Source organism: Micropterus dolomieu, linkage group LG18 (assembly GCF_021292245.1).
Source record: "Micropterus dolomieu isolate WLL.071019.BEF.003 ecotype Adirondacks linkage group LG18, ASM2129224v1, whole genome shotgun sequence".
Taxonomy (NCBI): domain Eukaryota; kingdom Metazoa; phylum Chordata; class Actinopteri; order Centrarchiformes; family Centrarchidae; genus Micropterus; species Micropterus dolomieu.
Window position 1 is genome coordinate 8,005,408 of NC_060167.1, and position 27,995 is coordinate 8,033,402.

Genomic DNA, 27,995 nt, shown 5'->3' on the forward strand with positions numbered 1-27,995 from the left:
GATGCCTCCTTCTCTTACATTCATCGGACACTTTGTGGCTTGAGGACTTTTATTGTGAAGCAGCTGCAAGGACATGACATACAGGGACGTTTTGGAATAAATCTATATTTGTTTTTGTGCTTTATTTTATATTTTTCCTGTCAAAGTCAGTTTTGAAGTAATGAAAAACAAAAAGTATAGGTCACACTGAAGATGCAGAGAGCAGCAGGGAATCTAACCTGAGGGATTCCCAGCCAGTCATCAGCCAGCTGCATGGCTTCAGTGGCATTCTCCACCGGTTTCACAGGATCCCAGGTCTCCCAGTCTGGACAGAGACCTGCAAACCACACACACACACACACACACACACACACTACTGTCAACCACAATAACTTACAAACACACAACAGTGCGAGCTCTGCTAGAGAAATACTGAGCTCAAGTTTTACGTACTTGGTGCAAGGACTTTTTTTTTTTTTTTTAAAAACACTCAATATGTAACGATAAACAATACAAATTCACTCCCTATTTTAAAAACAAACTAGTCCTTTAGAAAAGAAAACTTTGTTTCAGGTGTCATTGTGTCAGACTTTAGTTAATGTCTCCAGCCCGCAGTTTGTCCCGATTGGACATCTTTGCATCCAATTATAATGGAAATACACAGCGGCAGTTAAGAAAATACAGAAATATATAAGAACATTTAGTCAGTTTAGTAGCAACACACAAAACGAATGCACCTTCCTGCTGTTTTAGAGGATACAGATCTTAGAGACTCATGGCATGTTGCAGTGTGTGAGGTGTATTAAAAATATTGGTTGTGATCTGTGTCAGACTTTACTTATCAGTTTTATCTTGAAATATCCTTTAGGATAAATATTTAAACTCCAATGTGGTATCTATGGGTGTTTTCTCTATGAAACAGGATCAAAATCAACATAAAGCTGAAGCAGCACCTCTATAAAAACAATCAACCATTAGAAAATTAATGAAGGGAGGAGTTATTGCATGTTTTATTAGACTGCATTAGGTTTATTAGGTGTACCTAATAAACTGGCAACTGTATTTGAGTGAGTGTATTTATTATATTGCTGCAAATATATTCAGAAAACCTATTTTGGTGATGATTCAGGAGAAAAAAAACCTAACAAAAAAACCCCACTGGCCATCCATGAGTCATGCTTCATTTCAGAACTACTTCACCTTGTTTAATAACTGTTAACGAGGTTCGGACACAACAAATAACAAAAGACTCCCATTAAGCTTTTTTTGACCAAGAAGTTCCGTGAACCGAAGGAACTGACTTCAAGGAACTAAACTAAGAATTAAAGTCACAATTTACTGTTGAGTGCGAGTCCAATGTTTGAGATGGACGTAATGAATGGATGTAATCTGCTGAGTGACTGATGGTTATTTCTGCTTAAGAGCAAAAACAACAGGAAACTATCAGCAAATTAATTTCGTTTTCCCACCTTGTTTTTAAACATTAACAAAAACCACGAAATACCCGACCCTTGTGTATGGATACTAGAGTACTTCCTTATTTTATGAATGAAGTTGGACACGTAGTTGCTGCGGCAAACTTCGCCCCTTTAATTTTAAATAATTTTTTTTTAGTACACGTGGAACAGTACTACAGGAACCAAATTAAGTTCTTTCTTCCTTAAGTAAAATCATAGTTAAAGGTTCCTGAGTTTCTCAATAGGTCGGTTCCTGTGGCGTAAGCAACCTTATAGTTCACGGACTCCAGTACTGATCTGGAAATAGTTTTATCTTTAAGTCTGGAGAAGAACCACTGTTATATTGATCAAAAACACATGACAATATTAACCCTTTCGCCTCACATACAATCATTTCAACAGCCTTCACACGCACACGTACCTGGTGCACAGCTGTCTACCAGAGCTCCCAGTGCTTTGCCGTTCCTCCAGTCATTGCTGAAGTTGTTGATTGGCAGATCAGGGACTTTGTTTTGGATCCAGCCCAGCAAACGCTGTTTAGGTGTCTTTGACTCTGCCTGAATGAAAAAAAACAAAAAAAAAAAAAAAAAAACAGTCAGCCACAGAGGTGATTATTTGTGGAGGAACTTTTCTGTTTATTTATCAGATTTTATCACTAAATGCCTATTTTTGTCCGGCAAACAAAAAAACTTCATGAGATTAACTGAAGTTATTCAAAACTCTGCGGGACGTTACCTCTTCATCCTCGCCCTCCCAGACTGGCATGGAGATGGAGTAGTGCAGGATCAGAGTCCATACCAGACCCAGGATCAGCTTCAGGTTCCCATCCACAATGGCTTTAGAGTCTGAAGGACAAAGACAGACAGACCTGATGTCAGATTCACTTTCTGCTTCAGTCATCTCTGCGCTTTGTTGGTTCTCCTATGTCACTGTATATTACTGCTACCGTTATTACCAACACAACAGTTCCCACCAGAACTTGAGCCCCATTCCAACCATCTGTGATTAACTTTAACGATAATAAAACCCAGACATGTTCATTAGGAGTGAATTCAAGGAGATTTAAAGTCTCATTAAGTTGGTTTGCATATCATATTGAAATGAAACAAAAATCAATGGCTACCTCGAAGCAAGAAACACATTAATTTACAGCAAATCAAATATAACTCAACATTTTTAAATCACAGCTTCAATCTGCTGCCTCTTCTGACCGACCTGTTTGGCATCACACCCCACAGACTCAGACGAAAAATTGTGCAACACAGAGTCTGACACAAATCTGAATACAAGCCAGTGCTCCAAACTTACTATGGCTATCAACATCAGCTACCTTCTTTCTTTTTTTAGCAGAACAGAGTGCTGCTTTGAAAGGTTTCTCATTAATCAGACCTCACTGTACCAGCTGGTACCTCACACCAGCCACACACACACGGCTATATTAACTAATCTTTAGCACACAGAGTTCAGAGTGAAGCAGACAAAACATTCCAGTCATTTTTAATCTCTTTCTCTCTCTCCCATAACAACAACTTTTTTTGTTAAAGGCAAACTCGGACCTTTAAGAGAATTGATTTGCTTTCTTACAGCAATGGGAGCAATTTAGTTTCCAAAGACACAAGGCTGGTATGAAATATGTCAAGGACACAAGCAAATCCGAGATTATGATACAGTTGATTTTGTTGGATTATTTATTCTAAACTTTAAAATAAAAGAATTATAGAGCAGTCTATCAGATAGATAAACATGGTATGGCTTAAAATTTGCCAAATTTGAACCACGACAGCACAAAGGAGTTTTTAATAAAATAAGACAATGCAAATATATAGGACAATTTACATGTTAGCCGTTTAAACAAAAATGGAACATTGCAGATTAATACTAGTATTGTATCGATTGTATATAATATTATAGATGCACTATTTAGACTTCAACATGAGCTCCAAAAGGTTCTCTTTATTTAATTATAATCATTTCCTCACCACAAAAATGCATGAGATGGATCTGCTAGCCAGATGGTTTTACAGAGCAGATATTTTAATTATAAGGACATGAGACGAGGGGACGTTGAGCGACTTTTCCCCGCACAGTCCTGTGATAAGCCAAAATGTTGGTACATATATTTTAGCTTTCCTGAAAGATTTCTGTGCCTTACAGAAAGGCAAATGAGATCGATCACCTGTACAGAACTATATAAGGACCTAGCTTTTTTTTTTTTTTTTACTGCAGTGCGCTTTGAAGACTGCTAACGCGATGTAAAGATGTCAGTCTTTCAGTTTAGGAATATTATTGACGGACTGAAGCAGGAGGAACGTAGTGAGCTGACAGGAGAGGGGTGGGTCGTGCACACACACACACACACACACACACACACACACACGCGCGAGCTATAACTAACTCAGTCAACAAACTCCACACCTTTGTAGTTACCAAATGTATTTGTCTCTGCTTGCCTGTGAGACTGTGTTGCTGCAAGAAGACTTTCAACACTCTGTATTGTGTGTTCATCAGATATGAGAAATACTGCGATCCACCTGGTGAAGCTCCAGTTCTGCTTCACTGTCAGCAGAACAGCTGTGGTGCAAACATGTTCCAGCAACTCAGGTTAAGGTGGAGCTCTGGGAGACTGCTGCCTCACCCATGGGTGACACAACAATGTTAATGACTGAGACTATTCTTCAACACACATGCACCCACACCCCCACACAGAGGTTACGACATCCTGTTTTCTACATTCCTAATCTCTCGCTCTCTTGCCGGACTCAGTGCACTCAGTCTCCATTTCTTCCATGTTTTTCCCAACTCTGTTCACTCGTTCCTCCTCTGACCTGTTCACTCTCTCCACCTGTTTGGTTTTACACGTCTCATTTCTCACTAATCTCTTTGTGGCTTTTCTACATTTTATCCCTCCTTTCTTTTTCCCCTCTAGAGTTGATCTGCCACACCTGTGTGAGTGCGTGTGAGTGAGTGTGTGTTGTGTCACCACCAGCAGCCTCTCCAGCAAACATCCTGTCTGTGAGTAGCTGTAGTCGGCCGCCTTTACCTACCACACACACACACACACACACACACACACACAGCTCCACCCATAGCTGAGCTCACTCAGCTTAACACTAATCAGTCACACCAAACGGGACACTCTTTATTGAAACCAGGTTAAGAACAAACAAACCGTTATAGTAATTACGTAGTTGTTTACTTAAAGCAGGAGAAAGGGATTAAAACTGTACTTTATCCCTCTACATTGGTATTCTCTTTAACTTTTGTTAAACCAAATTACAAAAAACATATTTCCTCTCTCACATCTTTTGTAGTGGTTTCAAAATTTTTTGGGGCTTGTGATTCATTAAACCAAATTTCTATTTTGTCACCAGTTGCACAAGTTTATGGGTTCAGGCCAAACATTAATTTTTCCCCTCACAGTTTTAATTATTAAGGGGGACGAAAAGCAGTGTTTCCAAAAACAACCCGTACATGACAATAGCAATTTTGTTTTTTATTCTGCCTTCACATCCTGTTATTTTTTGTGACATCCCAGATTTATCTTGTGACCCCTTAGAGCGTCCGACACACAAGAACCACAGCTTTAGAAAGATCTAGCCATGTGGATGATTTGGGGGTTTTGTCCAGGTTTTGAGATATGTCGTCCGGGTGAAATGTTACCGTTTAACATTTAAAATGTTATTTTGTATTCTTAAATTATACATTTCTTCATTCCACTCAAACCTACAAGGAACTAAACACTGAGTGAGTGAGTGAGTGAGTGAGTGAGTGAGTGTCCCCTTGCAGACACAGTTTTGTGAGTAACGAGGCTATCACCATGGTAGCCTATTGTTCCCGTTAAGGACGAGCGTAAGAGAGAGAGAGACAAAGAGAGAGAGGGGGACGATCAAAACAGTGATAGAAAAGATCAAAAATAAAAGCACCCCAGTGTATTTGAGGCGATTCCACAACTCAGGTTAGGGGGGAGTATGTGTTACAGAGAGAGGGTTTTAATAGCTCTAATAATCAGCTGCTTGGTTTCTGCTTACCACGACCTCTCCTCCACACTGTACATTTACGTTTCTCCGCTGAGTTCACCCACCCCATTCCGCCTGAGTGTCACTGGGTTCTCCAGCAAGAATCTATGGAAGGAAGTGCTTATTTCCTATCTGTTAATTATTATACGGGCCATAAGTATTTAAACCCAGCAAGACTCGTGCACTCGTGTAGTAAGACTATGCAGTCTTACTACATATTAGACACACAGCCCTGCAGACAATTTCATTCATGCTACATGCTATATGATTTTTAAAAAAAACAATCATATACTGAAGGTATGACAAAATAAATACTGCCCAAGTCTAGTTCTGGGTTTACGCCAAAGAGCAGCAGCAGCATGCCAAACCCAGACACACCTGGACAGGTAATGGCATATATGTTACCTGATTATGTTTTGTTTAGTTTGGCCAGAAAGTTGCTTAAATCAGTAGTAATCTGATGGAGAAGGAAAAAGAAAAAAGGGACCCTTCTGGGAGAAATTGAATGTCTTTGTCAATAATATAAATATAAACAACGTAGATCCATATGACTTGGCAGGCAGAGACTACAGATGCAGGTCTCAAATACCTGGACACTTTAAATTACCTAATTTTTGTACCGAGTGCATACACTTTGCGGGAGTTTTAAAGTTATAAAATCGCTACAAGCTCACAGTCTTGCAGTGGTTAGGTGCAAGTTCTGCTAATTCACAAGCCGGAAAACAGTGTTACACTCACAAAAAGGTAAGATGGCACTCCTCTTTTTGGCCCAATTATTCAACCAAACAAAATGTAAAAACATTCATCTATTGAGTCATAGGCAGTGGGTTTGATCAGTTGCAGTATTAATAAATAACAACTTGCTATGATATTGGCTCTTGTTAAAAAAAAAATTAAAAATAAGTTTTAGTGGGCAGATATATTTTAGCATTTGGTTACATCGAGTTGAAATGAATGGAGACCTGACTTTACAGGTTAGTCCTACAGGCAGGGGGATCCTTACTAACAAAATGATATTTCAACAAGGCGTGACGTCAACTTCACGTTCCCTATAAAGTGAGGCTCGCTTGTGGACCCTGGAGCAGTGGTTTTCATAGACTGGATGAAGACCTCCACAAAGAGGATGGAAAGTTTAAAACTAGAAATGTCCCATCACGTATCAGGGACTAATTATATGGATCGGTATCCATTAAAGTAAAATGTCGGATCCTTTCTTTACTGCACTCTCCTGTGCTTTCTTATAGCTTTTACTTACCAAAGACCGTCCTTTAGGCCTCACACCATTTTTCTCATGGTGCAGGTGACAACTGAATCAGAAACCTTATCTACTGACCAACACCTACTGGAGTACCCTTAAAAGGCTCTTCGCAAGAGGCCTGCCATGACTCGCCCGCCCTCTCAGCAACATTAAACACTACTGTCACCTTCTCTTTCATTCAGAGATTTGTGTGTCCACAATCCCATTCACAAAAGGTCCCGGTTTAATTCAGGCCCGGATCTGCGTCAGATAAACAGTGTCTGAGCGTCTGAGGCGGCCACTATCGCTGCCGATGCCTGCTGATCTGTTGACCCGTCACTATAGAGACACAACAATACAAAAGGCAACAAGGACACGAATGGAGAAGTGCGGGCTGGGAAGGTTTAAGTTGGTATTAGGAGAGACAAAGAATGTGCACAAGGAGAAACGAAAAGTGAGAGAGAGAGCGAGATAAAGCCAATGTGTGTGTAAAAGGTGAATCGGGCTGGAACTAAATGCCTTTCTTATCAGCGTGGCACACCCTCTGGTGCAGGAAGTTACATAACGAGCCAACAGCAAACTCCACACAAAAGTTCTATTTATGTTTCCCATGATGAAAATTACCCATGCGGGACACTTTAAAGCCAAATCTGATGCCCCACGGTATCCTGTCTGAAGCTGTAAGTGTGGGACATATCTCAGGTAGTGAGATATACCCACTCTGTAGTCAACCAGGTAACTGTTTGCTCTGCATCAACCTTTTCTTTTCCCCACCTAGAGATGTCTTATCTACAAATACTTTTAAAGAGGTATGGCCTTACGGTACGTTTAGTCAATGTGATGTTCTCAGAGGTTTTATGTAGCAGAACGGTCCCGCTCAGTCCTAATGTAAACATATAATCTACAGGTGACATAACCGGAACATTCTCGACTGTCAGGTAAACTGTAGCTCACACCATTTACAATTAAATTCCTGCCCCGCTCTCTCCCTTTCTTTCCATGTCTCTCGCCCTCAGAAGCACAACTGCTGTCCAACTTAGAACAGCTGTTCCTTGACACGATGACTACATCACCGTCTCGCAAACGCACATGTTCAGCTTCCTACCAGACAATTTACTGCTGAACAGTCGACGCCTGAGGCACATCATCACACTGATGTCAGCTAACGCAGCCCGCGATCCTCCTGAAACTAATTTACCGCCCCACACCAGCAGACAGAGGGAGGACACCACATCTTCACCAGTTATTCATCTAGTTAATGATGCAACACATACCATGACTCTTATAAATGAGAGCCAGCTAGATACTGTAGATCATTTTTCCATCAATGGATTACACACCTCAAGCAAGTTTCAAAAGTCTACTAACTGGTTTTAAGACCATGCAGAAATAAATCAACACCAACGGCTGACTAGAAGATTAAGAAATAATGCACCAGGATTTACAAAAATCTTTGCGGCAATATTTAGTTAGTACACAGCTTGTAGTAACAATAAAAGACAAAAAAAATCCCTGGTATGTTCCCCGAACAGGTTTGATCAATTCTTCAGTGACACTTTTTAAGCATCCAGCTGTAACAGAAAAATCTGATTATCTCACGAAAGGAGAAAAGGCTGAAAAACAATGTAAACATTTGAGTGGAAATGCCCTTTAAAAGTGAAGGACAGGAGGTACCTGCAGTGGTAAACAGGATGTGGAGCTACCGTGTGTGTGTGTGTGTGTGTGTGTGTGTGTGTGTGTGTGTGTGTGTGTGTGTGTGTGTGTGTGTGTGTGTGTGTGTGTGTGTGTGTGTGTGTGTACCATGGGTCAACCCCCCCCCACACATTTCTTAATGGTGAGATCATAGCCCCGCCCACCCAACCCCCTATTCACCACATACATAGACACCTCAACACCCCCTCTCCTCCAAGGACCCAATGGATGGTGGCAAAGGAACAAAAGCAACCCACGTCTCTCTCCCTATACTTATTATTGGAAACATTATTCAACACACACATTTGATGTAAACATGCGCACACACACACACACACACACACACTTCTATAAACCGATGTCAGGTTAGTTACTAATCATCTTTCACTCAACACACTGAAGAAAAAACTCGTCACGGAAACACACTCCTCCAGGTGTATTTCTTCACTCCTCTGCGCTGACAGACTGATCACACTCCAAAAATCCAACAATCGTCGTCATCATCTGAAGGCCAATCACTATTGTTTTGTCCCCTGTGGTTTGAAGTGTGTGCACTTAACTTTGTGGGCCACAGCTTATTATGCAAAAAAATGTCATCTAAATAATCCTCCAACTCAAACTGAATGTTTTCAGTAAATGAGTTTATATTAGCTTCTCATTATCACTAAGAAAGTAAAGAAAGTGTGTCTCTAATAGTCTGGGTGTTGCAGGCCCTTTAGGCCTTCGGTGGAGGTTTAAGTTGTTTTAAAGTAATAACTTTAATTCACTCTCAAGCCCTTACATTTTAACCCTTTCCAGAGAAGTCAGCAGTCTTCCCCCACAGCATCATGTCGACACTCCCAAACTGTGGCACCCACTGATGACATCACTGCATGATGCATTGCTGTAATAATGGTGTCGCTTAATAGGAGTCACATGAGTCATGCACCAGCAGCTCCGAGGGGGCGATCCCACCAAAAACCCAGATTACAGAGGCGAAGGAGGCAAGAGGCTTTTAACGTCTTTGATTTGGTTAATGAGGGGCGACGGAGAGACAGAGTCCGTGTCATTCTGTCTCGTTCTCTCTGTTTAATCTGGTCACTGGTTGGACTCAAACAGCTGCAGAGATGAAGAGGGAGAAAGATCAAAGACTAAAAAAAAACTTGCTCTCATGTCTTTCAGACTCATTCAGAAGGAAACAAATTTATGAACGAAAAAAAAAAAAAAAAAAAAACTTTCTCCAAGGAGGTGAAACTGTAGAGAGTTTGCTCAACAGCATCTAGGAACGGCCAAGAGAACCTCAGCAGAGGATCGTCAGGCCCGGCTCATAAGGGGACAGGAGCGGGTGACGTGTTAACCAAATATTCAACGTCATTGAATAAATTTCTTTTTAAACAATGACAGAAAAATCTTGAGACCGTCCGTCATTTTGACAGATTAAGACTAAGGGCGATCTGCCGTAACGTTAAGTAATTCACATACAACACTGTCAGTAACCACATGTAGACCTCCCGTCCACTGTGGCGAGTGAGTATTGTTAATTAGCTGTTGTCCAGTAGTCTCGTCTTTGATCATGCATGACCTCGTTTTCTAGCTGGCTTTAACAATGGCATTGGCAAGCTAAATCGTTAGCGTCACAAAATGCGATGGCAGCTGAGTGTCTGAAGCCAAATAATTTTATTGCGGTTGATAAATGAGATGCAAAAAAGAGGGATAGAAATGTTGGAGGGTGAAGAACAAGCAACCTTACTGATATATTCCAGCGGCAGCTAACGTTAGGGGAGAAGCAAGTGGCAGCAAAGAGGTAAAAATCATTAATTTGCTTGGTGACATGAAATAGGCGACATGTTTCATTATCATTAAAAAAAGTCAAAATGACGGGTTATAGGCTAGATTATGACAGAATTTTACAACCCTGTCCATCAAAATGACGAACATTAAGTCTAAAGTAACCTCTGGTCAGGAGTTCTCAGATGTGGTTAGGCGCCAGACATTTTTTAGTCTGAAACGTACATTTTGAAATCATTTCTGATCTACCGCATTTTGGACAATCTGCAGCTGAGAAGAGAAGAACGTGTCACAAGCAGGACCACATGTCCAAACTGTCTCCAGGGCAGCCGAAGACAGCGAATACTCATTTTAGACTTTTAAAAAAAAAAGGTACCCTGTGCAGCAATGTTTTTACAGGTGAGTTTTGTTTGTACTGTGACCAAGTATTAAGGATGTCATTCCTTCTGCCAGTACAATGCAGTTCTACAGTTGGTGGCAATAATGTGCAAAGAAACATGGCAGTGCACCAAGAAGGGCAAAAGAAGAACACTGCAACAAAGCAATCGTGGATGTAAGCAATGCTTTACAAAGTTGAAATATGTTTTACGAGGAAGGAAATGCATTCAACACCTTTGTTAAACCTCGAGGACTTAGTAAGAAACACTGAGTATAACTAACTTTTTTTGTTAAATGAAAAATTTAACTAGAAAAAGCACGACTGTACCTCGTACCTCAATTAGAACACAGAGCTTTGTGTCGTCAGCATAAAAATGACTATACATTTGATAGTAGGGAAGGAAATGCTCTTGTAAACGTGTACTCTCGAGATGATTCTGACACAAATATTCTCAATGACTACAAATATTCAGAATACAAAATGTAGCCTATAAAAAAAAAAAAAAAACCACACACACAAACAAGCATGCATTAATGCATTTGATAAAAATTGCTCATCTTTCATTGATGAGAGACTTGAGATGTCTTTTGGGATGGGGTGAAATATTTATGTGTGGATGCAAGTTTAAACAACGTAAGAGTCATTTTCAAATCAACCAAAGTCAAAAAGTTTCAGGTATTCCAACCAAAATAAAACCACCAGTCCAGCTCAGCCCATTCAACAGAAAAACAACAATTCCAAATTCCACGCCAGATTTTCCCGTCAGCTCAATCTAAAAGTAGGAAGAAAACAAAACAAAGGCAGGAAACGGCTCGGAAGAATAAGTGATATATTTACAACTATTTACTAGCAAGCATATTTAGTCAGATCCTGTCGTGATGGCGGTTTACTGGTCACTCTCTGTTTAGAGTAGCTCTTGTACTGGATCATGGACCATTCCAGACTTCAGCCTCACGGGTCTCCACTGTCAGGCATTATCACTTGAGCAAGTCTCCATCATATTCAAACAGCATGGGTTAACGGGGCAGTTGGTGACTCGATTACTGGCAACTGAATGTGTGTTTTATGAGAGAAGGTTGATTTTGTCAGGTTTGCCACATCATTTATATAGAAAACAGTGGGCCTCAAATTGAGCTTTGTGGCACACCACAAGTGTGATAGGTGGTAAAGGTTAAAGCATTCCCACCAGCAACTGATTGTCATATGGTTGAGATTTGATTTCAACAAGAGTATGGCACAATCAGATTCACCATGTCAAATGTACTACTGAGGTTGAATAGTATCCGAATAGAGCAGTCACCAGTAAAGAAGTGAAATAAAATATAACTACATAAATAAACCAGCTTCCACAAGGCACACAAGAAGAAGTTTGATACGAACAAACAGCAGAAGAAACATGAAAACATGACAACCACAAGCGAGCTGAGTAACCATCCCAGTGCTGCCCTGTCATTAACATACAAACACACATCTGGCATTACATCTGCATGCATAAACAGGACACACACTGACAAACACACTGCAGTGTTTAGCCTTGTATGACCTCACCCTGCTGGTTCCCAGGTTATGATGTCATCAAAACCAGACCGGCCATGTGGTGAGGAAGAGGAGGGTGAAGAGAAGAGGGCATAATGATGGAGAAAAGAGAAGAAGAGCATGAGGGGAAAAATTAGACAAAAAAAGAAAAGAAAAATGAAAAATTAGCAATTAAGCAACAGAAGAGAAAAAAAAAATAATAAAAAACAATACACCCAATAATTTTAGAAGCCACAACATTGCAAACAAAGTCAAAGAAAAGAGTCACAGCTCCAGAAAAGCTACTCAATGTACCCTGAGGGGAGACCGTTTAGTTCAACAAGTTAAACATGTTTTAACTTGAGCTTACATCTTTTTGTTATTCTGCAGCCGTTTGACTCGACTTCTTGAGTGTAATGTAAGATAGAGAAACTGGAGGAAAAGCAACTCAGAAGTGAGGATCTGCTGCATTTGTTTACATTTTTGGGTTTTGGACCGTTGGTCGGGCAAAACAAGGCTAAATGATGAATTGATTTATCGAGAAAATAATCAATAATGATAATAATTGTTGGATCCATCCCTAATACAGTCAAATGCTTCATTTAAAATAGGTTCAACACCAGGAGCAGAGAAAAGGAGTAGAAGAGAGATAATGAAGGAGAAGAAATGTAAAAAGCTTGAGTAAGAGGAGCAGAGTTTGAGATGTTTGTAGCTGAGCCAGGCTGCAGGAGGTTCACCACAGTGATGATCACTGAACAATCCTCAGTAAACCACCATAACCACACTTCAACATTTGAGTGTGTTGGGAGTGTTATGTGGGGTTGGTTAAATGTAGGTATGTGGGGTTGGTTAAATGTAGGTATGTGGGGTTGGTTAAATGTAGGTATGTGGGGTTGGTTAAATGTAGGTGTGTGTGTGTGTGTGTGTGTGTGTGTGTGTGTGTGTGTGTGTGTGTGTGTGTGTGTGTGTGTGTGTGTGTGTGTGTGTGTGTGATGAGACTGTTTGTTAGAGTGAAATGTGTCCATCTGTCTGTAATCACTAAATATTTGGTTAATGATGAACAGTCACTGTCTATAACTCTGTGTCATGTCTGCTGCATCTGCATGTAGACAATAACCAGGTCTGCGTGTGATTCAGCGGAAAGACAACAGCGACATGACGGCAACAATTCAGCTTTATAAAAACATGAATGTCTGCTGTGAGACGACAGCACGACGGGTGGCGACAAGTAAACAAAAGAGACATGATTGTTTGTAGGTTTGATTTTTGTTTTTTTTCCCCCTCCAGCGGTGTTGGCACCACAAAACAAACTTCCATTAACCGCCATCATATCATCAACAGACGCCTCAAAACTTTAGCAGAGCCAAAACAACCAGGCTTAAAAAGGATTTTAGTGAACTGTCCCTTTAAGAGGGGACTTTTCTTTACAGATATTGTGATTTATATTTACCCCCAGCCATTTTTCACAAGCATTTAAGTGTCTGACTATTTCTGAGCTGGGCTCTGAGCAGTTGCAATCACCAGCGGAGACTCCAGAAAGTTACTGATCACTAGGCAGGAAAAGTGCTGCGTCCAAAATCTCATAATATGCACTACAACATGTATTTATCAACACACTGGTGAGAGAATAAAAGAGTAGTATGCATCTTTTCTTTGCTCAGCGTGTAATTATTACTTCATTTCCTGAGAGCCTGCTTGGCGGTTGGAGACAACGAACTGTGATGTTGTTGCCGCTAATGAATTTCATTGTGGGATATTTATGCCTGCATAGTGTCCAGTGCTTACATACTGTAATATTTCCTCATAGATAGTATGCATTTCACGTACATTTGGTTTCATACTAAGGTTTCGGACATGACGTACTAACACTGTTTTAGTGTTTGCCCCTGTTCCCAGTCACTGTTCTAAGCTAACCAGCTGCTGGCTGTGGCTTAATATTTCATGGACAGATAGGAAAGTGGAAAAGATCTGACGTTAGAAGGGGATGAAGGTGGTTGGGAACGACTGCACTGAAGACCAAAAACTTTAAATAAATCTAATTGAACAATCGAGAGAAATAAGAGACTTCCTGTAATAACACCTTTAAAAGTTTCTCAAAGTGGATTTTCATGACATTTGTTCCTTTAAGCTTCACATTGAAAAAGCCACACAAAGCTGCACAATGCTGCAACGTTTAGACCTGAAACCAACAAAGAAGCTTTCTCTGTAGAGTGTGTGTGTGTGTGTTTGTGAGTGTAAGTCTATATCCCCGACCCTCTCATGTTACCTTTTCTGCAGCAGTACAGAGGCTCGGTGTGTTGTGTCTCACACTACAGCCTTCTAGTGTGGAAGGACAGCGTACAGAACAAGATGATAAACATCATAACACATGTTCAGGGTCAATATCAAACAGAAATAATCCCGTAAGCGCTTAGACTCCATCCTTGTCTGTAGAGCACTGAGCTGCAGGTTTGGGGGGCACACTTTGTTGTCCAAGAAGGAAGCTTTGTAATTTGTAAATTAGGCAAATGTCCGATCAAAGTGTGCTGCATGAGCTACCCTCAAAAGCTGATGTGTTTAAAGCAGCTTTTTAAATCCCCACACTGAACACTTTTAACCTTTATGGTTTAGTCACACCTGAATGGGGCTTTTGGCAGATTCACTACACGTCTTATCTCAGCAAGTCATATATTGTTATTTTAAGGCTTACTCAGAAAAGGCATCGATTTGTATGAGTTGTATTATACATGTTCTGGCAAACTTCCGGGAACAACATCTACAACATTGATTACAGCTAAATAAACTTGACAGCGATAGTAGCTCCGAAGGGGGACCAGCTATATCCTGGTTTCAATAGTAGAAATCGTTTACATTTTTCCCAGTTATCTACGACTCCTGACTATGACTTGCATTTGGACAAGAAACATCCAACTGCAGAGCTTAATATTCTGTTACGTGTGCCGCTATCGGTGGAAACTAAAGATCACACTGTTGGAAAGATGGCAACCATCTTAAAATCAATTTGTGGATTCTATTGATTTTGGGCCTCCGACCGGCTTCTTCTCCACTGCAATGGTGGCCAAGGCTCATGGGTATTGTAGCATTTTGATCTGTCTGAGAGATGATTTCTCAAAAAGAAAAGTTCAAATAACTAAAACTGGCAGCCACAACATAAAGCTATATGATTTTTACATAATCCAGGAGAGTCCAATAGAGGATATCTTTAAAATAAAAACTTGAAATGGGAATACAGAACGGTGAAACGATCCCACTTCACTCACTAAATGTGTCTTTAAACATGTTTACCAGCTTGCCATCACTTAAACTCTTTTTCAAACTCCTCCTTCCTTAATAATGATCTTGTTTGAATTTGCGAAAAACATGACATTTTCATGTCATGGTATTTAATTATAATAATAATGCCCTGTCACAGTTAATTTAAGCCCTGTTTAGGCCACTTGTGAAAGGGTTATCGGATTGAATTATGGCTGGTTAAAGCTAGCTGTTATTTATCATCAATACTGCAGCCCCATTAATGATATTTGCTTTATGATAAGCATGCTTACATTTATTCTATAACTTGATTACTGTGAATAAAGTAATGTAAAAGTCCAAGGTCATTTCCACGATAACCTCAGATCACATGATTTTCTGGTTTAATGTTGGGACATCTACTCAACCAAATACAAGGAGAATGAAGGGACTTTGTTTTACAGTGTCTCTGGTTCTGACAGTGTAACCTGAAAGCAGTTTGTTCTTCACCCCAAAACACCACAAGTCACGCTTCCTGAATTCATCCAAAACCATCAGTCACGGTGGAGAATCAAAACATCAAATTGAAAAGTTATCCAGGCTGGTTTATCAAGTTGCACCTTGTTACGTGGTGATGTAAGTCGTAATCTGGTTGTGATTATTGATCTGGTTGCAAGCACTGATCGACAGAAGCAGTACAAGCAGAGAAGCCGAGAATCTGGACTTTGGAACCCCTTTATCTGCACGGCCCACGTTTACGTTCTTCTACCAGCTGACACAGTTTGGCTGAGCTGCAGTGAAACCACAGAGAGCAAAGGTCAGAGCCATAAACATGACAGCAGCGCTGATGTTTTTTCTTCCTGGGGGAGTGAAACAGAGGAACTAAAACAGACGAAAGAAAAGAAAGATGGAACAAAACGGCCGAGAAGCAACCGGGTGAGGGTTCTTCGTGTGAGTGTGTGAGAACATGGCCAATCCAAACACTCCTGCCAGCTATGACTTATAGAGGTGGGAGACCTTTGCATGTAAGAGCACAGTAGAGTCTTTATGGCTCCAATTTCCAAAGGAAATGAAAACGATTCATGAACGTCTTCATTGCTACGCTTCAGTTCACTGAACTATTATTTTTTTGTTTAGGTTTTTGCTTCACTGGGAATCTCTTCCATCGTTACATAAAGTCAGCCTGATTCTTAAATAGTGTAATTTTGGCCATGCTATTTCAACAAGGTTCTAAAGTGAAATTATGATTGTAACTTCCTTCTGCTACATAGCTGACAATTTACAGTAAAACAGGCAATCATAAAAACGGTAGACAGAATTAAACTATATTCAATGGAGCAGTGCTGGGGATGAGTTTGAGTTTAAAAGTCTGAAAGCTTGGGGGCTAAAGCTGACACTCATGGTCCCCAGAGAGTGAACCCTAATGATGTTGGTGATCCTCTAACATTTCCTTTAGCACCACTGTGAGGTTTGCCATGAAATTTGGTATTTATGTTACACTAAAGAATAATTGTAATAACTTTGATCATCATCATGTCACATTTTTAATTTGTACAGTGCTTTTGTAATAACAAACCTAAGCTGTACTTTGTGTTTTCTGCCAATTAGCAATTGCTATACACGTTAAACTAAGAAGGTGGTACAACATGGTAAACTTTATACTTGTTTAACATCAGCACGTTAACATACTCAGCAGATGCCTCATGCCGCTACCAACCAAATGCCAGCAGTTTGGATCCACATCTGGGGCGAGGTCAGTCAGCTATGTGGGATGCAGTCTCCACAAACAGAGCTGTGCTGGGAAGTAATTTCAGCTAAAGTAAATTCAGTTTGAATTGCAGGTCACATGAAGCTCAAAATGATGCTATATATTATCATCACAATTTAAGCTGTTAAGCTAAAAAAAAAAAAAAAAAAAGCCATGCAAAGAATCAAAAACAAGAAAGCCATGAATCTGGCCTATGTGCCCAGAGAGCAACTTTCATTGAAATAAGTTGAGCGCCGTGTTGGTATCCACTTCTCTTAACACATACATGGTGTTAGACATGTGCACAATCACATACATCTTCGTCCACTACCTCACAAGACTACAGGAGGAGTGTAATTCAAATCACTCAGTGCTTAACATACTTAATGTGGATGTTTGGCAATGTCCTCCGTACAGCGTCCTGAAAACAGCCTTGACAAGCTTGGACCTGTGGACTTCAGTGATATTAATCTGATGTGCCGATTGTTTTTCAGGCTGCTGTATGGGGGCCTTCCTAACATGTGATCTATTAAACTGAGTCAATGAAAGACACTGTGTACAACTAGGGCTGGGCGATATGGCCAAAAATGCTATCACGATAAAAACATTTAATACCATTCGATGTCAATAACTATTACAATAAATGTCAAATCAGTGTTTCTTTCAAGTTTAAAGGCAGACTTTTGCTTCTGAGTGAAAATTAAAGAAACAAGATGGTTAATTACGTGGTTAAACTTTTCTTTATGGTCAGAATGTGACAAACACTTAATGCCAAACAGTGGATCAAATCTGCTGTTAAATTCACAAATCTGGAGGTAGAACATTAAAAACTATTATGATGAAACATTTAAAAAATATATATGACTTGTAAAAACATTTCAGTTGTTCGTGATTCAAATTAATCAAATCAAACAATCATTGCCAATATATTAAACATTTGTTATATTGTTATTGAGGAAAATTATATTGTGATAATGCCATAAACAAACATTTTATAATTTTGTTATACGTTGCCGTCTCGAGCTCTTCAGATACTGAAAGCTCACATATTCTCTTATCTCCCATCTTTCTCACAGGACCTGATCGCTGCATCAGTCACTGAAGTGAAGTGAGGCTTCCTCTTCAAAAGCCACCCCCCTCATCGCAGGCGACTCCAGCCAATCACAGGCTTTGTTTACTGAGGTTGCTGGGACAACAGGAGGAATATGTGCCCCATGCCAGGCTGACCTTGGGACACTTTTTCTCTCCGATCACCAATCACTCCGGCATGTGTGTGTCTCACCCCGTCTGTCTTTTTATTTCGATACCAATTGTTCTTTGTTAAATAACAAAAGTGAACAATGTTGCCAAATCAGTTTCAGCTGAAACTTTTCCTGAACCTGGTATCTGTCAGGGTTTTACCGTGTTCACAGTCTTCACGCAGGACAATCTCTGCTTATGTAATATGTATTAAACCAGCTGACGAACTCTTGAGTTATTTTTTAATAAATGGGTCCAGGTAAACTTTCTTGAAGGGGAAATTCATGTTGCATGTTTGGGGGGTGGTGATAGAACAGTGGACATGACACCTCTGACATATAAAGCAATTGTAAGTCGCTTTTGATAAAAGCATCAGCTAAATGACTATTAGGCCTATTATTATTACCATTATCATCATCATTATGTTAGAAACAAAGATGACAAGACAGCATCCAACAACATGACAAGCACAAATCAAACAGACAATTAAATAGACAGCAACACGGGAACATAAACACAACGATGCCGACTTCTCCATCTTAAAGGTGAGTTTGAGCACTGAATGCTGCTTTCCCTGTGTTCTTTTATCAGCACAAAAACCGCTAAGAGATAAATGTTCAAAAGCAAGTTTGCGAGTCAAAGACAGAGAATCCCAGATGGCAGATTAAACCACCTTGGTGACAAAACAACAACAATAACTCAATAAATAAAAAACATCACGCCACAGAAATTAGCACAGGAACGTACAAGAGCAAGTTGAGTTTCAGGAAAACGTAGCCAAGCATCAAATTTTAAACTAGGACCACACACACACACACACACACACACACACACACACACGTAGACTGAAACCAAAAATCAGTCAGCTGTCGGAGCCAAAAGACTGTTGTTGACACACAGCACCATGGAAACCGAGTGGCCAAAAGAGAAAGAGAGTAAGAGAGTGAAACCAAGTGTGTGGTTTGTGGTCCAGGACAAGAGTATTATGCCAGTCACTCAGTTAATGTTACACACAGAGAGGCAGAGAGTGTACTCGTTATGCAGACACCCTGAGTTGAGGTACTGGATAAGAAAAGATTGATCGTGGATCTAGAGCTGAGCAGTAAAACAATGTATCTGTACCAAACAAAGATGTTTTTTTTAAAGCCTCTGCAATATGAACATCTCTGCAGAATGTGTATTTAATTTAAAAGGGTATTTTAACACACATTTAATCTTTAACAAATATTGCACCTCCTGCGATTTGATAATTTCAGTCGGCCATATTGAGATTTTGATCAAATTTTGAATAATTGTTCAGCCCTACTGTGCAGCAAGACAAGTAACCAGACAGAGTCTTTACAGCAACAAAGACCCAAGAAAAAAAATAAATAAATAAAGCTTCTAATGAAGTGGACGTAGGCTGAATCACTGCTGCATATTAAAATGTAACAGATATGTTTATAGAATAATTGTCCTCCAGGTTAAAACAGAGACTGAAGCTTCAGTCACTCCACACCGCTAGCTAATGTTACTCTTCAATATCCCAAAATATACAGCCCCGAGGTATCGCAGGTTAAACTGTGTCTCTCTACAGATCCTGTCGGGCCTGTTTTCACCTGGTTCCCCTCACTAGCAGCACTACATGCTGGAACATATCAGCGGGTAAATACCTTTGAGGGATGGGCATTTCAAGCAAAGATATACTATTTGATAGACACTGGGAACTATTCGACTGTGCTGGAAGTGAATGGGTGCAATTGTTGGTGCTTGGCACTGTGAGCCTTTGCACTCCGCTTCAATGGACCATGTCAAGCATCATGGTCCATTAAAAAGGTAATATACATTTATTCATTCATAAGCAACTTACAATTGCTATATATGTCAGAGGTCGCACTCCTCTGGAGCAGAACCAGGGTCTCTCACACCAAAGGCATGTGTCTCATCCACTGCTCCATCACCACCCCCTTGTATATAAAAACTTACAGATTTGACAACAAACTATCTGTTAGCCTTTTAGCTCCCACTTTTGGTTTTCCAACACATTTAGTGAATGTTTCAGTCTAGTAGGAGTTAACGATTTCATCTTTGGCTATATTAGTCCTGAGTTCTGTCTGTAGCTTTTGTCTTGGGGTTTTTGAACAGTGTGTTTTTGTGTTAGTACTTTGGCTGGTTTAGGCCCGTCACAGACAGCTGACTGTCAAAGCTTTTCATATGCTTGATATTCTGTGCTGTGGTTAGTTTGCGGTCTTTAACAGATTTTCAAACATAGTTTGATAGCAGATTGATGTCTTTTGAGCAAGTGAGGTTGATCCACATCTAGCGATTCAATCGACGTAGATTTCGAGGCTGGCAGTGTTTGATCTCCTGGAACTGCTTGTTCTCTTATTTTTAACTTAAGTCATGAATTCTTCGGCTTGTTTAACTCCAGCACACGTGTACTGCATGCATAATGTGACTGCACAGACAAGGTGGTATACTCGATAATGTCCGCTCACACATCATTAAAACAAAGACATAAATGTTTACAGCCACAGTGGCCCCAAAAAAATGATTTGACTTAGCGTCAACTGTTTGTTTTTTATTCAATCTACATTTGACATCTAGATCTACTATTAATTGTACACTCACCGGCCACTTTATTTTTTAGGTACACCTGTTCAATTGCTTGTTAACAAACAGCTAATCAGCCAATCACTTGGCAGCAACTAAATGTGTGGTCAAGACAACTTGAAGTTCAAACCGAACAACAGAATGGGGAAGAAAGGGGATTTAAGTGACTTTGAACGTGGCATGGTTGTTGGTGCCAGGTCTGAGTATTTCAGAAACTGCTGATCTACTGGGATTTTTTACGCACAGCCATCTCTAGGGTTTACAGAGAATGGTCCAAAAGAGAGAAAATATCCAGTGAGCAGCAGGTGTGGACAAAAATGCCTTGATGTCAGAAATCAGAGGAGAATGGGCAAACTGGTTTGAGACGACAGAAAAGCAACAGAAACTCAAATAACCACTCGTTACAACCAAGGTATGCAAAAAACCATCTCTGAACACACAACACGGCGAACATTGAAGCAGATGGGCCACAGCAGCACAAGACCACACCGGGTGCCACTCCTGTCAGCTAAGAACAGGAAACTGAGGCTACAATTCACACAGGCCCACCGAAACTGGACAATAGAAGATTGGAAAAACGTTGCCTGGTCTGATGAGTCTTCATTTCAGCTGCTACATTCAGATGGGAGGATCAGAATTTGGCGTAAACATGACAGCAGACCGCCGCAGCAACAATGGCAGAGGAAAACACAGGTGGGGAGGTTTTCATACCGCTTATCAGTCTTTACATTCTGAGTAATGTTGAAAACAAGAAATCAAGAGACAGCTGTGTGCGTGTCGCATTGAACATTACTTCGCAGTACTTATCTGTGGCGTCGCTATGACGACCAGCTACACTGAGGGGTACTATCTCTGGGTACTATCTGCAATGGAAAACGGAGCACGGCCAAACGGAGGCGAGGCGAGTGTGATTTCTTCTTTGGAAATCAAACTATATTTGTTCATGCGTAGCCCACATACTTCTTTAATAATAGTAATGACAGGGCATTTCCACATTTTGTCTGATTTAACAAACACTCAAGCTCAGTTTGTGGCAAAATAAATTGTTGGCACTTATTGTTGGAGTCCCACAGAGCAAAGAAGTAAAGCTAAAACACACACGGGTTAAATGTTGAGGAGGACAACTCGCAGCTTCCCGTCATTCAAATCTCCCAGCAGACTGTGAAAGCAGCAGAGCCTCAACGACCAAACAGTCCGACAAACAGCAGAAGAGAGACTGGGAACTGAAAATGTACAGACTCCTCATTTAACTTAATGAAAGGCTTTAACATGACGTGTGTAATAATTTAACCAACGGGACAAGTGATGAAAATATTCCTGCCCATCTGTCTCAATGTGTGCTACAGACAAAGGCCAGGGGGCCTCCCTGAGGGGCCCCACAGCTAACCATTAACAAAACACAAACACTGAAAAGACGACGACATCTGACAGCCGCAAACCTCTCCTTCCCACGCTCCCTCTCCCTCCCTCTGTGTGTCTGGTACTCTCTTCCTGTCACAGAGGTGAGGTATCTGACAAACAAATGTTACCTGTGTGACCACGCTGGATCCCGTCCAGCTCAGTGTTCATGTGGAAAGTACCAACGTGTTAACAGAGTTCAATAAAATGTCTCAAGAGTCATGTTCTCATGTTGCACAATAAGCATGGTTCAACAGTTTCATCAGGACATGACGTAGATTTACAAAACCTTCTGGCTGCAGGTATTAAACAAGAAACTAGTACACATCACCTGTATTTAATGAGACACACCCTTCACACAAGTCTGTGGCCACACTAGCCGACACATGAGGCAGCAAAGGCTCATTACACATCAGAAAACACAAGTATCAGGTGGATAAAAAGCAGCTTGTTCAGTCGAACTCAGCGGCACTTGCCCGTTTGGTTTGCTTCGTTTAGGCTGGTGTGAAAGTCGTCACCCGAGCTCTGTTTCAGACCAAACAACAAGACAGAAGGGGTCATGTCTTGGGTCATGTCTTGTGTCATGACCAGCTCAAACAGGCCATGGTAAATAAGGGAGGAAGGAAACCAAAATAAATGCACTTGAATTTGAAGCGTTTTATTTACAAAACATGAATTAAATAGTGAAAGAGATGAGAAGTGGACAGATGTGAGTGGGTGTGTGTCAAGTATGGCAGCGTTGTGGGTGAAATAATAAAAAGAAACCAAGCAGCACACATGCAGAGACTCTCCTTGAGAAGACTAAGGTGGCAGCTTTTATAGTGACTGGGAGTACTGGGCCCAGGTGCTGCTAGTCAGCCCATGTGGACGCCCCCGCCTACCAAAACACACAAAACTGCAAGACAGGAGCAAACAAGGCACAACCAAACAGGCCAGAGGGCCGTCAGAGTGTGTGTGTCCCCTACCCACCCAGTCATTTCCTCTCTACTGTGGAAAAAAAATAACCGCCACAGTTTAACATCCCTGAACACGCTCCGACCTCGGCCCGCTCCCATCACCAAACACAGACCAGCCTCAGAGTCCCAGGGTGGTTTCACACTCGAAACGGGTAGTTCTTTCCTTGAACCAGAGTTTAACCACAAAAGTCGGTACATCTGACAGCAAATAAAAGCTTCTGTTGAATCTAGAACAGAAGTCTTGGTCCACCTGGATTTCAAGTGAACTCTGGTGCGGTCTGAGAAAAACAACGTCTGAACTCAGTTCAGCTGTGAAAACAGACTTCCAGAGGATCCTTAGTATCAGTTTTTGTTTCAGTCTGACTTTGACTAATTATTTCAAACACAAGGATGACTTGAAGTGCAATCAGATCCCAAAGAAGACCAGGAAATAAGAACCCTGAGCAAGATTCTCCTCCTGTGGTTCAGCGGAGAGTGATGCTGTTGAAGCTCCTTCAGCAGCAAAGAGACGTCAACAACAGCAACAACAAGCGAATGCTACAAGAACAACGAAACAAAAAGGGATTATGGGTTAAAAAAAAAAAAAAAAGAAAAAAAAGAAGATGGGTGCAGCTCATCATGCATCAGATCAGCACCTGAAGTTAACAAGAATAAGATTCAAGCAGGACGGGGATGTTCAAAGGAAAATCACCACAATGCTTTTCTACCACAGAACCCAGCTCTACACTTTCTCTTAATACTCAGAAAAATAGACAGCTGATCTTTATCAGAAGCCTGAAAGCACTTTCCATCAGTTGTGTTTAAAGCTCCACATAAAATCAAGGGGACACGTTTAATAGAGAAAAATGTGCTCCACACGTCACTCAGACTTTACTTCACACGTATAAAATCTTTTTCTAAAAAAACACTTTAACAAATGAGTCAAACTTCTTAAATGTGAGTGTGTCTGATGAAGTCTGAAACAGCCAAACAAGAACTTTGAATTAAAAAAAAAAACAAACATTCAAATTAAATCAGAAATATCTGATCATACAAAATGTACGGACGAGACGCAACTCAGACATTCATCACACAGACTGCCTTCAAACTAATAAATCAGTCTCATACAGATTTTGAGCAAGATGTTCGTTAGATGAACCTGTAAGATTTTTGCTGTAAACCTACTGTGTGCAGGCAACTCAAAAAGTCCTAACAAGCATTCTGCGAGACAAGCAGCCAAAGAGATTGACGGGCCTCCAACTGCATGACGGCATGCATTAACTGCACTGTTCACTTGACTTTTCAAAGCGTCACCTACCTGTCACTTTCATTACAACACTTTACTTTTAAAACCTTATTCTGTCATTTAATTTGTTTTCTGCAAACCAAACAGGCCCAGAACAACTGAGTAACTCAAGGATAAGAGACCTGTTGTGTGAAATACTATTTGACCAGACTGCACATTTTAAAAAACCTGACAGCAGTGTGACAGACCAGCGATGACGTACACTTATTTAATTATTTACACAGTGTCTGCTGGTCAGCAGTCTCCTCACTGTGTGCAACAAACAACATCAGCAAAGACAACAAACAAAACGCACTACAGGTGAGAAAATATAAACTTGTTCTCTTTTTTTCCCTCCCCAATCAGCTAAAAACATGACTGGTTATTCGGGGATTTCACAGGTTGTCACAGTTGGACAAAAACTACATAAAGAAAGCGAAACGTAAACATGAATTACTTTTTATTTCTGTTCATCTGCCTTCAACAGCTTCTTAACATAATGCCCTGACTGCTGAGAAGAATATAAGACAACCATCAGTTGTTCATTAAAAGAGCTTCTTCTTTGCTAAAAAAAAAAAAAAGATAAACTAACACTGAAATATTTGTTATCTGGATTATTTTATTATACAGCAAATATTCAGAAACGCAACTGCTTTATGATGATTATCAGTATTGTGCAGCCTGGGTGGAGGCTGAATTAAAATCAGATGTGTGGTAATTATGTGTGGGACACAACACCAAGCAGGTTGTTAGAGAGAAATATGAAGCAGCAAGTGGAAGCTGATCAAGTTGAATCTCATACAATTGAAAAAAACAAATTAACAACAGTTTGCTCTGGCTTTGTGAATTTTGGGGTGAACTGTTTTCATGCAAGACTCAAACCACGAGACTTCACCTCTCCACATGAAGCCAGGCTCATTAACACAGGTGTGTCCTCTCTCTGTGGGAGCCTGCTCATTAAAACACACTCTGCAGTTTTCATGTGGAGACTCAACACCCACAACATGCCAAACTCCATTCAGAAATCTGTCAGTTTTAATGCTGCTTTCAACAACATGATGCATTTCATCAGTAATTACTGTGGGACCCAATCTGTAGCAACAGATATGACTGGTTCTCTCAGCAACCCATACTTTAATTAAACTTTAAAGAGTTGATTTGGTTCCAGTTCTCATAGTAGTCTTTCACATAACTGTTAAACTGAAGAGACAGCAGAAATGTGAATATTATCAGAGATTTTCAATAAACGTTTGGCTAAATTGTGATTTATGTAAATGCCGATTTTAAGATGAGTTCGTGTCAATGCCATAAATACTCTAACAAAATAAATATAGTATTCTGATATCGCGGATAGGCATGGCAAGGTTAAACTTCAGGGTTCTTCAATACAGTTTGGCAAGGAGTTCTTGTCACATATATTCTCCATGCACAGGAGCCAACAGGACGCAAACTAGGCCTAACTAAACTGGGAGTAAATCATTAAAAACGTGTGATTTTAGTAAAATTATTTCTTCTACCAGGCAGGACCTTTCATTAACGTGCTTATTTTATAACATACTGGTAAGAAGCTGAGAAAACTGGGAACACCGGGAAACCTCCACATAAGTTAAATGAAAGGACAAAAGGCAGGGACTGAACTTTAGTCTCCGGAAAAAAGTGCATAGCCTACATCACGAAACAGCAATGTTAAGCTTTTCTGAAGCATCTTAACCCATTCTTCACTTTAACCTAACATAAAATACACAACGGCGTTAAATTAAATGAAATATAAACTTTTAAAAGTGAGTTGATTCCCAGCGCCTTCTGTCTCCCGGCTAAACGCAGCCAGGAGGGCGGCAGCAACCACCTATAAAACCTAAGAATTTATAGGAATATTTGTTGCCTTGTGTTTGACATGTATGCCGAATTAAAGAGTGGGACCAACTAATTCAATAGACATCTTTTACAATAATGCGTGATATATCTATTCATGTGAGAAACAGTTTGACTTTAAAACACTACACTATTGAAGGCAGTCCGTACATTCCACGACAAATAACAGTGTGTTGGGGCTATAAACTGGGAAAACTGGCGGGGGGAGGCTTTACTGGGACAAATAATATTAGTAATACCAGCATCCCTGTCATGTGTAGACTCCCCGCTGACAGACAAACTAGTTTTGGGATCAACAGATGGTGGTTTTGGAGCCTTAAAGAAGCCTCCAGAGGAATGAATGGACTCACCTATGGAGACGAGCTTTATGCTCTCCTTGTCCAGGAACTCCAGAGCCACCGACACGTTCTCCAGCTTCATCTGCCTGAAGTTGGGCCTCGGGTGGTACTTTCTATACATATTCTTGTGGCTGAGGACCTCCAGCAGGGAGATGAGCCTCAGGCCGTCGCCCAGGTCCACCTGCAGATCCGCGATCCGCTTGTTGACGCACTTCAGGTGCTCGTTGATCCATCGGGTGAAGGTGTTCTGCTGGATCTTCTTCCACGGAGCGTCCTCAGCCAGGTCCTTCTCTGTGGCCGGCATCTTTAACGGCGCTACTTGTTCGGTATCTTTATCGCTTCTTGTCCGGACTTTGGTTGAATGTGTCAGAGAGCGTGCCGGTGAGCGTGTTTTGTGGTCCCGCGGAGTTTCCTCGGAGCAGCCTGAAGGTGGTCTGAAGTTTTTTTTTAACTTCACTGAGACTGACCGCCCGCTGCTGCGTTCAGGTGCTGCTTTTAAAGCTCGGACTTTTTTCACCTCTTCTTTGAGGTTTTGCAACAGTTGCCATCCTCTATGTTGCATCACTGCCTCCTTCTGGACAGAGGTGGAATGTAACTAAGTACATTTACTCAAGTACCGCACTTAAATCTTGAGGTACTTGTACTTTACACAGTGGTGGATGAAGTATTCAGATCCTTTACTTAAGTAAAAGTACTAATACATCACCATAAAAAACACTTTTAAGTCGTACATGTAAAATGCGACATAAGCATAGGTGTCATTTACACTGGGGACGCTGGGGACATGTCCCCACCACATTTTGAAATGGCTGATTTTGTCCCCACCACATTTTGAAATGGCTGATTTTGTCCCCACCACATTTTGAAATGGCTGATTTTGTCCCCACCACATTTTGAAATGGTTGATTTTGTCCCCACCACATTTTGAAATGGCTGATTTTGTCTTCACCACATTTTGAAATGGCTGATTTTGTCTTCACCACATTTTGAAATGGCTGATTTTGTCTTCACCACATTTTGAAATGGCTGATTTTGTCCCCACCACATTTTGAAATGGCTGATATTGTCCCCACCACATTTTGAAATGGCTGATTTTGTCTTCACCACATTTTGAAATGGCTGATTTTGTCCCCACCACATTTTGAAATGGCTGATTTTGTCTTCACCACATTTTGAAATGGCTGATTTTGTCCCCACCACATTTTGAAATGGCTGATTTTGTCTTCACCACATTTTGAAATGGCTGATTTTGTCTTCACCACATTTTGAAATGGCTGATTTTGTCCCCACCACATTTTGAAATGGCTGATTTTGTC

General features: G+C 40.7%; 1 protein-coding gene and 1 long non-coding RNA gene across 4 annotated transcripts in view; one reads left to right on the forward strand and one right to left on the reverse strand.

Moving 5' to 3' along the window:
* The window catches only part of LOC123987575 (filamin-B), a 71,573-nt gene extending 44,444 nt beyond the window's left edge, over nt 1-27,129 (reverse strand). For all 3 annotated transcript variants that reach the window (XM_046076582.1, XM_046076581.1, XM_046076580.1), the window contains exons 1-4: nt 26,692-27,129; nt 2,172-2,281; nt 1,858-1,993; nt 219-316 (exon numbers count right to left, since the gene is read on the reverse strand). In XM_046076582.1, coding sequence (XP_045932538.1) covers nt 219-316; nt 1,858-1,993; nt 2,172-2,281; nt 26,692-26,983 — 636 coding nt within the window. In that variant the 5' untranslated portion in view covers nt 26,984-27,129. The remainder of the gene's footprint in view (nt 1-218; nt 317-1,857; nt 1,994-2,171; nt 2,282-26,691) is intronic.
* Nucleotides 4,202-18,487, forward strand: LOC123987578. The gene is made up of 2 exons (XR_006829170.1): nt 4,202-4,448; nt 18,097-18,487. It is a non-coding gene; the product is annotated as an uncharacterized LOC123987578 (long non-coding RNA).
* Nucleotides 27,130-27,995: the final 866 nt, after the last annotated feature.